The sequence below is a fragment of the Hylaeus volcanicus genome, chromosome 5 (genome assembly GCF_026283585.1).
Source record: "Hylaeus volcanicus isolate JK05 chromosome 5, UHH_iyHylVolc1.0_haploid, whole genome shotgun sequence".
In the NCBI taxonomy this organism is placed as follows: domain Eukaryota; kingdom Metazoa; phylum Arthropoda; class Insecta; order Hymenoptera; family Colletidae; genus Hylaeus; species Hylaeus volcanicus.
The window spans coordinates 5,651,139-5,667,612 of NC_071980.1; the positions used below are offsets into that span (position 1 = coordinate 5,651,139).

General features: G+C 33.6%; 3 protein-coding genes across 8 annotated transcripts; 1 reads left to right on the forward strand and 2 right to left on the reverse strand.

The window, feature by feature from the left end:
- Positions 1-244: 244 nt before the first annotated feature.
- Positions 245-4,481, reverse strand: LOC128876241 (beta carbonic anhydrase 1). Its single transcript, XM_054122428.1, has 5 exons — positions 4,327-4,481; positions 3,148-3,232; positions 1,496-1,683; positions 1,089-1,280; positions 245-975 (listed from the first exon to the last, which is right to left on the reverse strand). Exons 1-5 carry the CDS (start codon positions 4,417-4,419, stop codon positions 766-768), a joined length of 768 nt encoding a protein of 255 aa, XP_053978403.1. The 5' UTR covers positions 4,420-4,481; the 3' UTR covers positions 245-765.
- A 143-nt stretch (positions 4,482-4,624) lies between these two features.
- On the reverse strand, positions 4,625-7,154 carry LOC128877113 (ras-related GTP-binding protein A). Of its 2 annotated transcripts, XR_008457194.1 has the most exons (8): positions 6,849-7,154; positions 6,674-6,764; positions 6,492-6,591; positions 6,034-6,418; positions 5,746-5,961; positions 5,553-5,668; positions 5,028-5,489; positions 4,625-4,886 (listed from the first exon to the last, which is right to left on the reverse strand). XR_008457194.1 is itself a non-coding variant. In XM_054124135.1 (7 exons), the coding sequence occupies exons 2-7, from the start codon at positions 6,683-6,685 to the stop codon at positions 5,398-5,400; spliced, it is 921 nt and encodes a 306-aa protein (XP_053980110.1). In that variant the 5' UTR covers positions 6,686-6,764; positions 6,849-7,154; the 3' UTR covers positions 4,625-5,397. The 2 variants fall into 2 exon arrangements, 1 of the variants encoding a protein (XP_053980110.1); XM_054124135.1 differs by having other exon boundaries at positions 4,625-5,489.
- Positions 7,155-8,140: 986 nt separating this feature from the next.
- On the forward strand, positions 8,141-15,806 carry LOC128877111 (serine/threonine-protein kinase Pak). Of its 5 annotated transcripts, none has more exons than XM_054124130.1 (10): positions 8,145-8,492; positions 8,718-9,469; positions 10,409-10,604; positions 11,713-11,881; positions 11,970-12,096; positions 12,173-12,290; positions 12,368-12,651; positions 13,420-13,915; positions 13,993-14,211; positions 14,332-15,806. In XM_054124130.1, the coding sequence occupies exons 2-10, from the start codon at positions 9,414-9,416 to the stop codon at positions 14,413-14,415; spliced, it is 1,749 nt and encodes a 582-aa protein (XP_053980105.1). In that variant the 5' UTR covers positions 8,145-8,492; positions 8,718-9,413; the 3' UTR covers positions 14,416-15,806. The 5 variants fall into 5 exon arrangements, with proteins under 5 accessions (XP_053980106.1, XP_053980107.1, XP_053980105.1 ...); XM_054124129.1 differs by having other exon boundaries at positions 8,725-9,469; XM_054124131.1 differs by having other exon boundaries at positions 8,141-9,469; positions 12,182-12,290.
- Positions 15,807-16,474: the final 668 nt, after the last annotated feature.

Sequence of the window (16,474 nt, forward strand, 5' to 3'; positions counted from 1 at the left end):
GGAGTGGCATGCTCTAGTTCGCCTGGCCACGAAACCGTCCATCCGTCGGTACGGTACGTCCTCCGCCACTTATTCTGCGGCTTCAATTTTACGCGATTCACGCGCAAAGTATACCGATCAAAATCGTCGGGGTATCCAGCGAATCGTTAAACGAAACGAAACGAAACGTAGAATCCCAAGGAAACGAAAAATATATGTTTCGTATTATTCCTACGATCAGCTATATAAAGAGTCGTGTAAAATCGCTAAAAATATATATATATATATGTTCGAATAAACTTTTTATAGTGTATAACAGTACATAAAATATCATAACGTTTATATAGTTTCAAAAATAACATTTCATTTAAAGTTATCTCTAGATACATAGTAAGAAATGTCTAGGTTCTAAGCGTTGTACGCCAGTGGACACACGCTTCGCTCCATTTTTGTATAAATAAAGATATAAACTTAGACCGACTAATCTTATTGTAAATACTTCCGACAATATCGTCGTAGTTTATTTTGTGCAAACAAGTTTGTAATACCAATCTTAATAAAGCAGGGGCGGTAGGGGGACGGGTAGGGGGGGAGGGGGGAAGAGAATTTACTACTTTCACATCCAGGTACATTATATGGTCTTCAGTTGAACGAGTATCGAAACCACGGCTAAAATACGTTTCAACATTCTTCAAAGATTCGTCGTATTCGAACTGCTCAGTCTTAATCCGCAGAATTATGAGATTTCTCATCTCTAGAGATTGCACCGCTCAAGAGTAATGGAACTTAGGAATAATATCTTTTAATTTCAGCGAGCAAAGGCGTTTCCGTCAATTCGCTTATTTCGACGAATCTTTTGTTCGCTCTGCTGAAATAATAAATGTCGCCTGTGTAAATGTCGAACCACAGGGCGTGAATGTGCAGATCGTGCCTTTCCAGTCGCTTCTTCAAAAACCCGTACGAGGCTACGTTTTGTAGTTGTTGCAATGTATTCACCTGGAATCGAAAGATGTTTCTGTAATTAGCTATTTCTACGGTACATCTAGAACAGTACAGTACAGTCTATTGCAAATAGTTAAGGCAATGTTCGTGGTCACAGTTTTACTAACTTGAGACAATTTGTCTTCGATGGAAAATTTATCTTCGGGGTCAATGTAAGCTACGAACTTCCTCATCGGTGTCTCAGCTTGAAAGATTATTGGCTGGCGGAAGCCAGTGATTTCGAGCTGTTGAAACTTCGCTAAGCTGCTGCTGGCATGGGCGCACAACCATGCTCTCAATGGCGATATCCTTCTGTTCGCCTAGAAGTCAAAGAAAAATCTTTTGAAAATTTCACAAACAAGTATTCTTTTGCCAACATTGCAGCTGATTTCTCCAAGCGTTTAAAGATGCACCGATCCTGATGTCAATCGCTAAACTAGAGCTGCAACGTTGGCGAAAGTCTCAAACGATACCAACTGTGAATGTCAAGTATCGAGCACTCGGCATCAAACAAAAACGGTAAAAATTGTCAAACCTTAGATGCAAATTCCTCGTCCCGCAGGGCATACAACAAATTCATAGCTTTGCAATCGCTGTGTCCGCACACTATAACGTGCCTTATGTCGTTCACCACGCAGCCAAGCTCTAAAGCTGCGGGCTCGCACATTGTCAACTCATCCGGAAAATGTTGAGAATGAGGTACGACATTACCGGCGTTTCTCACTGAAAAATAAAACAATAAAATATATGCCGTCGTTCGAAAATGACGACAAATAGAAAAATTTGCGACTGCATACACGAAAGTTTATTCTACCGGGAGTCTCGTGTAAATCGTTACAAGCTGATTTCTCGTTAATTATTGTGACAAACGATTTTTTGTTTATATTTCAGACTCTCTTTTCGTTTTCAGACATCGTAATCGAGCGCTCCTTCGTGTGTTTAAACGAAACAGCATATAACAATCGCGTTTTTTTCTTTATAATTGCTTTGAAAGGTGCAACATTTGTTTGAAACAGTCAGTTTACGCGCATTTCATTTCACATATAAAATAATGTGCGTGTACTTAGAATATTTCTCAACTTTTTTTTTTAATACTGTTAAGGCAATTTGTCTTTTCATAAATGCATATTACCTTAATATGCATGTTGTAAAATGCTTGAAATAGAATAAACGAAAAGATAAACATTACAGCTGCATAGATAATACTTTAAATATTCGTTTCTGACGAATGAAAAGTTGACTTTAACGTGTTCGATTCGGTCTCATAGCAGTTTTTCTATCGGAGAATATTTAGTGTAATTTTTCTTTAATTATGCCAAATAAATAAAAATGTTTCCAATAAACTTTATTTATTTTTAAACGATCTCCAAACATATAATAATTCATATGCCGTTTCATGTTTAAAACATAAAGGAGATGCCAATCCCCTCTTCGATATCACAAATATGGCGCCAACGGTGGCACCACGTGACGGTTTTTATTAGAGATTGTGTAATTCCCGTTTCAATAGAAAAAGTGATGATTCTAGATACAGAATTATAGAAAAGCACCAAAGGAAACTTTTCCGAACAGATGCTGCGTTTTCAACAAAATATTGAAGTTGGAAATAATCCTTAAGATTTTACCGATTGGTAGTCTGTTTTCTCATGGTAACTTATTTTCTAATGGTAACCCATTTTCCCATGATAGCTAATACTTTGTTATCTGTTACTCCCATCATTATATGATAATTATAAAATATCATACAAATACTCATCTGAAAACGATTCTAATAGACAAAATTAACATTCTACAATACCAACTTCGTAAAAGTATAAAATAATATTAAATTTAATTACATGCCCACGCACTATCGATCGGTAAAGTGTTAAGTCTCACATGCGAGAAAGAAAAAATAAAATAAGACGACTCTGCTGACTTTTTTTTTTTTAAATCAGCTAGTAACACTTTATGTGAGACACCTTATATATTGTAATATACGACATTGCATATATTGTAAAATCGCGTTATTCAGTTAGCGAAACTTCTCACAACCGAAGTACTTATTCGAGAATAACTATTTTTTTTTCTCTTTTGTAATGAACATTGATGGTTGATGCGATTATAGTGAAATATATCGCGACGTAAAAATGCCAAAAAAGTCAGGCTTCATATTCGATTGAATGATGCCATAGTGAAATCTCGTACCGACAAACATGTCCCCAACGTTCGTTTCCGTAAATCTAGTTGGGATCATCCGGGAGTCCATGCAGGTAAAGAATACTGCCTTTGGCTGTGATAAGAGTAACGGCAGTAATTATTTATATTGCGCGATAAATATTGTTAATATGACAAGTTTTTAAATTGCACTTTGGTATTGTACTTTCGACAATTATTATTTATTGGGAACTATTACATTTATTGGCGCATACACAATTTATATTTCTACAATTAATAAGACAAGAGAATGGAAAACATACGATTATTCCGATCGACAATCTTGTCTCTCGTTTTCGAAAGTGTTTAAATGTATTTTCATAAATTATAATAGAAAAAGAGTGTATGTACAGTAAGTCACAAAATTATTATGAAATAACGAGACAACAAAGAGGATTTTAGAATTCTTTTATTTGGAAATACATAGCTTGCAGTTCGGGCAAAAAATTTGGAATATTTTCGTTTATAATTACAGAAAAACCAGTTATAACAATTCTTGACACGTTTTTACGCCGCAGAATTATTCGTTCACGCTATCGAATCGAGCAAAACAAACGCTATCTGCAGATTCGAATGAGCATTTATTTTAAATTGCCGCGTAAATAATAAAGAAAAGCATTCGGTAAGCATCGATTTACATTTATATTAACGCATTTGAATAATTCGCGATCATGGACAGAAAAAACGAAGAAACAGTCTACAAATTAGGAAATTATTTTTTATTGGAAAAATGGAAAATCTTTAAGAAATATTAGAAATATTTTATGGAAACATTGTTCGACAGTGCGATACATTATTAAACATAAATTGAATTATTCGATTTAGGACAATTGATGATATACCGTTGCTGCCATGTGCTTCTACAAGATTTCAGATACACGTGTTTTTTTTTTCTCTTATCAATGTTTCTTTGGATCAAGGACATAGCATGGGTCGCAGTCGAATAAACGTGTTATTTTAAGTAAAAAGTACTATGATAAAAAAGGTATTCGTTGTCCAATAAATTTCATGAATGAAAACGTTTTCATTTTCACCATATATTTTTAATAATAATTCAAATTAATTTCAATTAAAATAATAATTAAGATCCTTTAGTATCGTCACGAAGAAATAAACACGGTTATACACGAAAGTACCAACAAAGAATTAAACAAAATGGTTTTAACATACCTCGGGATGGTCTCGAACTTGTTGAAATTGTTTCACCATTCCTTCTCTATGGCATTTTCTGTATTTCATTATCCCTTTAATTATTCTATCCATGGTAACGTTTGGGAACTGTCCAACTGAGTCCCTGTCCAACTACACTTTGTCAACATGAAATGACGAATACATAACTCCGCCATTATCGAATAAGTGGCGGAAAATTTAAACTCGCTTGAAGTTTAATAGAACTCGTTTTAGTAAAATTTAGATCAATCTCCCACAATTTGGTTCCCATTTGAGTCCCAATTTCATTAGACACAAATCTGTATTTATTCTTTCTTTTATTTGTACATTTAAAAAATACAGTTTAATGATACATACTTAAGCATAGTTATTATTCCACATTTTTTGCCTAATATTATTCATAAATATAGCTGTAAATAAATTCATACAAATTTAATGTTTGCTCGTTTATGTCAAAAGATATTGGGCAATCGAAATTTCTTACAAAGTATAGCGTACGACCCATATTATCGTTTATATAAATTCAGAGATATAATGACGTTCAGTTACGTTAATTTTTGCTGTAATAAAGTATGATCGTTATGGCTTATTATATTAATCGAATATAACGTAAGAAAATATATATATCTTTGAAACAGGCCAGAATAATTGCTGTACAGAAATGAGACGTATAATAACATGGAACCAGGAAAATTCCTTACCCAGGAAACCATGCATGATCTAAGAGCCAAGAACGAGAGCGTTTTCCCTTATTGAATAATATAAAGTGTTGACTGAATACGATATCAATAACGTAAAATCTTTTCATATGTTCCGTTTAAATTTTATACCAACGAAACAGTGAGTGCTTTTGAAGTTCCGTTTTTAGCACCCAATACAGGTCTGAAAACATTATTCTTATGTTGACAATTACCATATAAAATGTTCGTTGACAAATTTATCGATACAGTTTGGTCAATTCTCGTGCAATTGTACTCTCATTCTAGTGACTTTATTTCGAAATGACTCTTAGATTCAACAATGATTAACACCTTGGACCCGGGTGACAACGCGCCTGGGTCGAATTGATTTCTATCTACTTAAGGCTGAGCTTTGACTAGCACGCTCCAGCTTTTCAAAATGTTTTCGCGCGTTACGAATATTGATTAACGTTGCCGCTGACGCTGAAACAAGACGAACAGATATTCTAGTACTTGTTAGAAAAAGATTTAATTATAAATACTTACGGATTGCGGGATCTGACATAATAACCATTACATAAGTATTGGAGGTAAATACGTCGATGAAAGCCGCAAAATTCGTATTTCTAACTTCCATACTTTGAAATTGCGCCGCCAGTTTACTAAAAAAATATGATTTTTTATACATATGTCCAAATTAATGTCCTTATAATTTGTATTCTTATCCAACTAGTCTTACCTGCAACTCAGCTTGAATTGTTTTATTATGTTAGAAACTTTCTCAAAACGGTGTACATCTCTATGATGTTGTCTTTGGCAATAACTAATTACTAGAAATGTTGCTCTTTCAAACAAAAGTACTTCATCGGCATCAATAATGTTTGTAAATTGTTTCAAACTTTGTTCAAGTTCTTTCACATTAGGAATCAACATATATACAATCGAAGACCATGCTCTAAATGTAACAATACACATGAAATCCTAAAATTTTATAAATTATAATCACTGTACAATTATGAAGATGTACCTATATAATGTTTCATCCCATATACTAGTTCTAAAACAAGTACATTCAAGGGGCAAACTAAGTCGTTTCAGATCCTCTTCTCTCTCCCTAAATATCAGATCTCGTTGATCTTCTTGCACCAAATCCATTTTATGTACTAGACAGAATATTTTCGCTTCTGGACTATTTTGCAATATGGCTTCTAAACAACTCTGATAATAATGCATGTCTTTATCTAATTCTCTTGATTCTACATCAAAAACATAGATCAAAACTTCTACATTCCTGAATATATTATCACGCTGTGATGCAAAATAATTTTCCATGAATGCTTCTTGACCACCACAATCCCAGAGGTTTAGCACCAGATTACCAAGGAATCGAACATGACTATGTTCAACGTCGACTGCAATAAATACAAACAAATGAGCATTTATTGACTGAAACAATTAAAACAATGAATTATTATTATTGCTTACTTGTTGCTCCCAGACGACGAGTATCGCGTGCAATATAATTAGCAAAAATAATGCTACGCATACTCGTTTTCCCTGAACCACTCTTACCCATTAACAGAACCTAAGAAATATTTAACATATTATACTCCTTTAATAAAAAAAAGTATATGCTACAATTTTGTATAAATAAAAGATTTATGGACCTTTTTCTTCATCTTGAACTGGTAATACTAAACCTAAAGTTTATTTAGATTAATCGTTCTCTAGTAACGAATGGTTGATGGACCCTGTGGTCTGTAACAAATCATAGTTCAGTATAATATAGTCGCACGGTTCAAGATCCATTAATTTCACGATGGCATTATATCATAAACATACGTCAAATGCGTGGTCAAATGTCAAATTTCATATCGAGGTTATTCAAAACTGTTCGATGAATCACGATTATAGGTGCGACTTTGTAACATACAATTAAAACACAACAGTATTTTTTCAAACGATATACGGTACTAAATGCAATCAGAAAATTAATTATACAAAAAAAAACATTGGTCGTTTCAAAGGTAGACGACGACTTCCAACGATTTCCTTGATAGTAAACAGTCTTACGATATAGAAATTACGATACTCTCCACTTTTTACTATGGAAATATGAACTGCTAGTAGCTAACTTCACACTTATTGTCACTGATTGTCACTACTGGTCACCGCTGGCCACTACAGCGCCATTGAAAGATTAGATAAATTAGAATGTTGATTACGCGAAGTTTACTGAATGATAGCAGACTCAAATGTTAAACAAATACATTTATATTATTACTAGATTGTCACATACAAAATGTATAGCACAAAGAAATGATATTTCATATTAATTACTATGCACCATATTGAAGAGGTAGGAGTTTATTGACAATACTATTCAGCATGGATAATAACAAAATTTAATAAATTATAGTAAAATGTTGTAACACATAGTATTTAAATTAATTTGATCGTGAAACAAACAATTTATAGAAATAGCAGCCGAAATTTTAGCATTCAGAATTTCTTATGATTATTTATGGTGCAACAGAGATACTCTTTCACGTGAAATTTAAGTACCGAATTGTAAATATTAATGTTCATACGACAACAGAATGTGTACTTATGCAATGTTGTTCAGTATATATGTAATATTTGCATGTGTAAAGTAACAACTAAGGTAATGTGAAAATCTGTATCATTAGTCAAAGAGGTTAAAAATCTTGCGAACTACGTGGTTTGGAAGGTTAATCACTGGTCTAAATACATTCGAAATAAAGAAAAAGGAAATAATACATTACAAACACAAATATTCGACATTTATTCCTTAACAAATGATACAATTCAATAAAGATTTCAATTTTGATTGATTTCGATGAAATTATCATGAAGTTCCAACGTGAAGTTGTACATTCTCACTTTTAATATGTTGGCTGACCTGTAATTGATTCGGTGCAGTATTACCACCGGCTCGAACCTATATTATTCTAACTTTTTTTTTTAAACCATGTGTACATTTATACAACACATATGCACATTCGTTCATGTCCGACCGATGTACATGTGTGCTCACTAATGATCGGACCTTGTAAGTATACGAAGCGAAAGATAAAGTATAAAGGAAGGAAAGAGAGGTGACCACCCGAGTGTAAAGTGAAAGAGAGAGAAAGGAAAGAGAACAATAGTGGGGGGTCGAGTGAACGGTGTTCCATGAAAACCGGTGATCGTGCCATAAGAGGAGAAAGTTCCCAGTTCGAGCACCAATCGAAACGATTGTCCGAAGAAAGAAAGACCTTGATTGGTGCCGAAGCTAGGGACTTTCTCCTTTGACGGGACAAATCACTGTGGCTGTGTGTTTCTCAGTGGAAAGTACTGTGCAGTAGTAGAGAACCGCGGCGGCGGCGGTGGTGATTCAGACCTCCTTATCAATCTGAAAAAGTCGTGGTGAAGTACTGGGAGTGATTCGTCGACATCGGGCGTCGATTATATGTTCGAAATGAGGTGTCATTGATAAGACTTAAGAGCGCCGCGTGGTTCCGCCTCCGCCGTGCCCGATTCGCGGCACATCACGGACGTGTGGATAAAGCGGCGCCATACATATATAAATATATATATTCATATACATATATATATATACATATTTATATACATTTACATATATATTTATGTATATATGTATATATACATACACGATATATAATCGTATTTTTTTTTCTTTCGGGGGAGTGCATAGAAGACAGAAAAAGGGAGGAGTGGAAACCGTCGCGAGAACGAAAGAGAAATCCCGACACTAAGGGAGGCCGACACAAGTGAATCGAGAGCGAGAAAGAGAGGTAGAGATTCGCGGATGCGGCGCGGTGTCTCTGCACCCGTGCGTGAATCACGCGTCGGAGGCGCTCGTCTGTCCCCCGTTTTCGAGTACACCCTATACTCACGACATTGACCCAATCGAGGACGCTGGTTTGCAATTGAACAAGACCTTAAGCGACTAGTACCGATTAGCCGTTCGAAACTGTCATCCACGAGGAGGGGCATTCCTGCTCCGTTTCGTTTTCATGTCCTCCACCGGGCGTCGAAAGTCTTTCTATCCGTGCTCGTGATACAGAGCCGGTATTAGAAACATCGGTCATACAACGTCCACCAGACTGAAAAAAATCCACCTCTTCTCCTGATAACAGAAGTGAATGGATCTTAGGTTCTCATGTTTTCAAGAGAGAACTTGGCGGTCTTGTCAACGTGAAGAATTCTGTATATACTGTGATTTAAGAGAGCCCTTAGTCTTTTGAAATTTTCGAGTAACGTCACAACGACTGAGCAGAACCGTGGCAGGAGGACGTAGAGTTAAGTGGATATCCGTTTAAAAGTATTGAAACGCAGCAACTTAGAGTAGACTGGCAACAAAGAGACAAGAGTAGGGACAACATGTCAGATGAAGAAGACAAACCCCCTGCACCTCCTGTGCGACTTACTTCGAACAGGTAATTCAAGTATATGTAATTTCATTTCTTGTATGCAACGTAATTTGACAGTGGTAATACATTACTACAACTGTTTCTTATAGTCATAATAGTAGTAACTCTGGAATGATGATATTCTTATTATAAAAAAAAAAAACACATAATAATCATTATTTGCAACTGTCTTTAGATGCTTAAGTATAGAAGGAACTTGTATAAATGAAGTAAAATTATAAGGCTAAAGACTTGTGATATTTAGGCATCTGAAAAGGGATGTGTATACATTATTTGAAACATGTGTGTCTATAATAAAGACATCACTAATCTGAAACTATTATTTATACTTATTTTGTGAGCATGGTAATAATAATTCTTTAAGAAGGATAGTTCTTTTGCTAATATAGATTTGTTTTTACATTGTGCAGATTCTAAGTTATCAATATGATATTAGAGGAAATTTCTGTTATCTTTTCTACAATATTGAGACTGATATGAATTTATTACACTGTCTATATTCTTATTATTTTCTTTGCAATATGCAGAGATACGTGTCTCCCCTAAAATAGAGGAACAGACACTAATTTAGTAGTTGCTAAAAATAAAATTCTACAGTTCAGATGCGATGACATTCTGTTGTGGGAGACCACCCTTTTATGTCTCTATACAACTAAACTAACATGCCTCAACAAAATATATGTTATTTACACATAAATATTATCAATATAGAATTAAATATTAGTATTTTGTATATATTTAATGAAAATAAAGACTCATTTTCAACTATAAAATTATAAAGAATAATCATACATTTTATTGATATAAAGTCTTATCATCTTAATTTAGTAAATAAATACCTAATCAAAATAATTAAAGTACAAATCAGTTCATAATTGTTATAAGGATGAAATACTTTATCATATTTGATAATGTACTTAAGTAATAATAAATTTAATGTTTCAGAGGTGAATCGGCACCTAATTTGCCAGTGGACATGCGTCCATTGCCTAAAGAACCTGATTCTGATGAACGTAAGAAAAAAACATTAAAAAGCAAAATGAAGGTAAAAGAGAACAAAGATAAACCCAACATCAGTTACCCCACCAATTTTGAACATACGGTACACGTTGGATTTGATGCGGTTACCGGTGAATTTACGGTAAGTTTTTTGCTTTTTGCAATTTGTTACTATCGTTCAAAATGCACTCGCTTCCTGCTTTGCTATTATACAATGGTACGGAGTATCCAAACAAGCATTACAATAGAAATGAATACTCCTTTGTGCCAATATATTACAATACATTGCATACATTTTACTAATTTTCATGGAAGACTGTAGTTCTTATGGATAATGCACCTTTAATTAAAATTTGAATACAATCTTTATTCTTTATAGTATAATACTGAATTAATATTTATCAGCATTTAATAACGAACATTTATTTTACAGTTTATTAACTAATAGAAAGAGAAACAACAAAAATGGAGCACAGTGTAGTATTAGAATTCATACAAAATATTTATATATTTCTAATATATGTATATATATTATTCTATTTAAAAAATTCTTTATTTTTAAAATGCATAAAATCATGCAATGAACTAGTAATGTATTTGTAAATATTAGTGGCAGTAACCTTCATTTATTTAAAGAGAAAAATTTAGATGGATTTTCCGTACCTAAAAGAAATGAAATTTTAATCACCTGTTCACATGTGTATGGACATTGTGGAAAAGTAATTTGGTAATTTGTCCGATGCTTCTTATACCTATTATTTTTTCACATGAAAAACTAACTAGACACGTATTTCTTTCAAGCTGCCATTAAAAGTAAGTAACTTCAAATGACCACAAAAATAGTTTGCCTGCATTTATTTTTATACATACACATGATTTAACTGTATGTTTTTGTTGCGGTTAATGGAATTAAGTTATATTTTTTTTACTCGAAATTTAGGATTTATTATAGACTACAGGCATAGCTGCTTCAGTAGACCAATATATGCTTTAGTCAACGTTGCATTTAATATTATTGCTTTCTTGCGAAATAAAATATCACATTGGTTCGACTGCTTAAAATCTTACTATTTCTTCCATACATCAATTGAATTCTCAAATATTTTACATTTGCACGATGTTCTCTTAGATTTAAAAACTTCGAGAATTATATCCTTGCGAATAATATACCCTGTATCACTTATTTCCTCCTTAAACGTATACGTATATCGTTAACAACGATCATTTTGAAACATAACTTTTTATCCTAGGGAATGCCAGAGGCTTGGGCGAGGCTGCTTATGTCTAGTAACATCAGTAAACAGGAACAGAAGAAGAACCCACAAGCCGTGTTAGACGTTTTGAACTGGTATGACAGTAGTAGTAAAGAAACGAAAGGTTCCAAGTATATGACAACAACAAAAATGGTTGGAGTAGTCGGTTAGTTGAAAATACTTACGTAAAAATGAGCTTATATTTTCGGTACTATAATTTATTATAAATGTACATTTGAAAACATGATTTTTAGCTCCCATTGAAAGAGCAAGTAGTCCTCGAAGCATGGGTATAAGTGTTGGGACGGGAGTAGGAAATATTCGTGGTCAAGCAATGTCACAAGCTTCTGGAAGTTCTCATTCTCAGCATTCGCTCAGCAGGTGAGTCTTTTACACTTTTTACCTGAATCGACTAGATTTGCATTTAAATGTCTGCTGAGAAACAATAACGTTACAGAGTAAGTAGCAGTAGTCCAAGTAGTACGCCAACGGATGCTTGTGCAACTAGTTCCGAACAAGAGGATGAACCTCCGCCACCGCCAATTTCTGCTAGACCAGAACGTACAAAATCAATTGTAAGTAACCACCCATATACACAGAGTATAAGTATACATTCATTCGTGTGTTAAGAACATACAATTCTTTCCAATAGTATACAAAGCCTATAGAAGAAGAACCGCCTCCACCATTAACAACAACGTTAGGCTCGCCTCAACGAAATGGTACACCGCAACAACCACACCAATCGCAATTGGACAGAAACAAAAATCAAGCAACTCCTACATCAACGACAACCGATCAAACGAGACCAGCGCAAAGCGATAAAGCTAGAAAGAAAAAGATGTCGGATGACGAGATATTAGAAAAACTAAGAACAATTGTAAGCGTAGGAGATCCTAATAGAAAATATACAAAAATGGAAAAAATTGGACAAGGGTAAGCGACAAGTTATATTATAAACTTTGCTTAGAAAAATTTTCTTGAGATATACAGGGTGAGTCAATAACTACTGTTATCTTTTGTGTTTCTCGAGATGTCGAGGTGACCTTGAAATTAAAAATTTTTTTCTTAGCAGTACGTTGTTGCCGACAAAGAAACAAATTTAATAACCTATAATAAAATGATTATTTACTAGAGTCTTAATAATTGTTAAATACTTGTGTTTGTAAAGAAATCATGCATACTGTGTAGATGTCAAGGTCATTTGAAATCATAAACTGTCAGGTCTGTGACTCTGAATCAGTATTACAAAATAGTATACGCGATAAGAAAATACGACACATGAATATAGAAACAACTGATACGATACTGGTTCATTGGAGAAGCAATAAAAGTTGCAATTTTAGCATCTGTAGTCGTTAATCTTTCCAGAGTTCATAAGAATCTCATATTACCCGAACAAGTGAGATATGTATACTACTATCATTATAATTTTTATCTATATCACAAACGAGTAGAATTTTATGAATGAGCGTTGTAACATCATGATTGGTTTTGTTCAAAGAATGTTATCTAGTTATGAATCACCTTTTACAAACCATGGAAACGTAAATACGTGGAACAATAATTATTAATAAATGTCATCAAATTCAATGTATTTTATATGAAACAATTTCTTCAGAAATCAATAGATAACAAGTTTACTTCAGGTGACAATAGTTAACAACTCACGCTGTATAACTATTTTGTGTGTTTACGTTTCAGTGCTTCGGGAACAGTGTACACAGCAATCGAGACATCAACAGGGATGGAAGTTGCAATAAAACAAATGAATCTTTCGCAACAACCCAAGAAAGAGTTAATAATAAACGAAATATTAGTTATGCGGGAGAACAAACATCCGAACGTTGTAAATTACTTGGATAGTTATCTTGTAGGAGAAGAATTGTGGGTAGTTATGGAATATTTACCTGGTGGTAGTTTGACGGATGTTGTGACTGAGACTTGTATGGATGAGGGTCAAATAGCAGCAGTGTGTAGAGAAGTCCTACAAGCTTTGGAGTTCCTTCATTGTAATCAAGTTATACACAGAGATATTAAATCTGATAACATTCTGCTCGGTTTGGACGGCGGAGTGAAGCTAACAGATTTTGGATTTTGTGCACAAATTTCACCGGAACAAAGTAAACGAACTACTATGGTCGGTACACCATATTGGATGGCACCTGAAGTAGTTACGAGAAAACAATACGGCCCAAAGGTAAATGTACTTGACAAACGGGAGACAAGGTAGAATTTATCATACTGTGATATTTATAATTAAATTTTAATATGTAGGTTGACATTTGGTCGTTGGGTATAATGGCTATTGAAATGATAGAAGGGGAACCGCCATATTTAAACGAAAATCCATTACGAGCTTTATATTTGATTGCAACAAATGGAAAACCCGAAATTAAAGAGAAGGACAAGTTATCGCCAATTTTTCAAGATTTCCTAGATCAGTGTTTAGAAGTTGAGGTGGAGAAACGATCGGCAGCTTCGGAATTACTCAAGGTAATACGAACAATATACACGCATTATGCAAATACAGTAATTCACTTTTTATACGCCAGGCTTGAATTAACAAATGAACTAAATTTTAATCAAACGTGTACTTTTTATGATGAATTGCAGCATCCTTTTCTGAAATTAGCAAGGCCACTTGCTTCCTTAACACCCTTAATAATGGCAGCAAAGGAAGCTGCTAAAGGTCATTAGCGGCAGAATTCTTATTGGCGTTTCTGGCCATGCAATATGATCAGAAAACATAAGTTTGCAAATAAAAAAATGAATCACCCTCCCAAAACGGAACGGCACAATAATTTAATAATATATAATAAATAATAAATAAACATATATAAATATATATAAACATATATATAAATATATAAATATGTATATATATACACACATACACACATACACACACACACATATATAGAATATATACATATATACATATTTATATATATAGATCATAGATAGATAGAACTTATCCGATACCTTGGGAAGTATCGAGAAATGGTTTCAAAGTTTTTAAATTGCTCGATTCTCGCATGTTGCGAGGAAACAAAGTTAATCAGAAGAACTGTGAACGATCTGACGGCAGAAATCTTGCGATCCTCGACGAGTTTTTATTGGTCGTGAAGAGCTCACCATGTCTTATTTAAATAGTCTTCAAAGAGAAAAAGAGTAAATTGTATGGGGTGGTTTGTTGCCTGAAGAGCTCTTGTACCAATGTGGAACTGTCATCGAGGATTCTCAAACGACTGTCAGTTATTTTCTAAAGATATAAAACTAGTATTACTGACTCTAAAATTGAAGATCAGAGTTAGCTAAAAAAACATACATTATTTATAGTGAAAACCTTATTAGATAATACCATAAACAAATGTGAACAAGTACATAGGACCTATTCTAATACATTATTATGGTTTAACAAGAAATCGTAGAAAAAAGAAAATTGGTCTTCATGTCAGACTTATATTTTTCGAATGAAGTTATGGAGAGCAGAGCAATATGTTTTCAGTCTTTGGTCTGTCAGTATGACGTAGATGTGTAAGCGATAGCCTAACTTGTTTTAAACGTTCTCAAGAATCGCGTTCTTGTCATTGAATGTTAGGGGACATCATTACGTTGCATCAAGTTAATGTTTTAACAGATATTTTTAGTATTCGGATATTGCAATCCTTGCATTACGTTAAAATGTATATAAATACGATAAATTGATTTCACAGATAGCAAAGTTTATGATCAATTTAATACACGCGAATCTTATTTAATGCTATTCATTTGTAATTGTAAGTATACAAGATAAGTACTTTTTCTCATTTGCATCACCGATGAGACACGTCGAGACATTGATCCTGTTATAAAAATATATTAGTTGTAAAAGAAAAACATCTTTCTATGGACGTATGTCCAGTTGCGTGTGTTCTCCGATACAGGTCAAATGATAAAATGTCTTTTGACGTGTCTTGTAGGAAGTGAACGGATAAGCGACGAAATTTTAAAACAAGGTTCAGATATAGGAGCATTTTGTGACACTATAAAGTGCCTGTCTTGTCATGTTTAGAGACGTGAAAAAACTCGCGCTAGATTCCTTATAATCTTGAACCATTTAACGGAATAATTTAATATTTTGTTTAAAAACTAGCAGAAACAGTATACAAAATACATACAAAGTAACAGAAAAGTATACATGAATTTACGTTAACGATTGTATAAGACAAGATTTCTATATGGTTGTACTACATTAAACCTAATAATTAATGTCTTTCCTAATTGTATTATACCTTAAACATATTATATTACTGAAACGGAAACCTTGAACGTTTTAGTTTAAGGAACGCAGTTTTTCAAACTTGTCATTTTTATTCTTTTCATCTTCATTATATATAGAACTTTGTTGTAAAGTACTGCTAAAGGACGCCATGTGAGAGTATACTAGATATTGAAGAAGTTAATGATATATTGCATATAAAACAAAAAAAAAAAGGAAAGCATACATTATTTGGTAATAAAAAGTCATATATATAATAATGTATTCGTTATTTACTGAGTTTATTGTTTTCGTAATATTATTAAAAAGCCTGATTAGTTTTTTTTTATAATAATGTCTAATTATACTTGACAGACGAAGCGGCTCAGTTTGTATCACGCTTACGCCTGAATTTGGAATTGCATGCTGAAGGGTAAATATGTTTACCTGTAAAGAATCAGGGATTATAATATATAATCGTATGATACGTGTCTCGGTAGTAAGAATAAGAGCTCT

Excerpts from the sequence above, each read along its gene's own strand:
- LOC128877113 (XM_054124135.1), bottom strand. Across the intron at positions 6,419-6,491 it reads TCGTCGTCTGGGAGCAACAA|TCGACGTTGAACATAGTCAT; the intron begins GTAAGCAATAAT and ends TATTTATTGCAG. Across the intron at positions 5,669-5,745 it reads CAATTCAAGCTGAGTTGCAG|TAAACTGGCGGCGCAATTTC; the intron begins GTAAGACTAGTT and ends ATATTTTTTTAG.
- LOC128876241 (XM_054122428.1), bottom strand. The coding sequence starts at position 4,419 with ATGGATAGAATAATTAAAGGGATAATGAAATACAGAAAATGCCATAGA. Across the intron at positions 3,233-4,326 it reads AAGTTCGAGACCATCCCGAG|CCAAAGGCAGTATTCTTTAC; the intron begins GTATGTTAAAAC and ends CTCTTATCACAG. Across the intron at positions 1,684-3,147 it reads CGTTGGGGACATGTTTGTCG|TGAGAAACGCCGGTAATGTC; the intron begins GTACGAGATTTC and ends TTTATTTTTCAG.
- LOC128877111 (XM_054124128.1), top strand. The coding sequence starts at position 9,414 with ATGTCAGATGAAGAAGACAAACCCCCTGCACCTCCTGTGCGACTTACT. Across the intron at positions 11,882-11,969 it reads AAAAATGGTTGGAGTAGTCG|CTCCCATTGAAAGAGCAAGT; the intron begins GTTAGTTGAAAA and ends CATGATTTTTAG. Across the intron at positions 12,097-12,172 it reads TCTCAGCATTCGCTCAGCAG|AGTAAGTAGCAGTAGTCCAA; the intron begins GTGAGTCTTTTA and ends ATAACGTTACAG.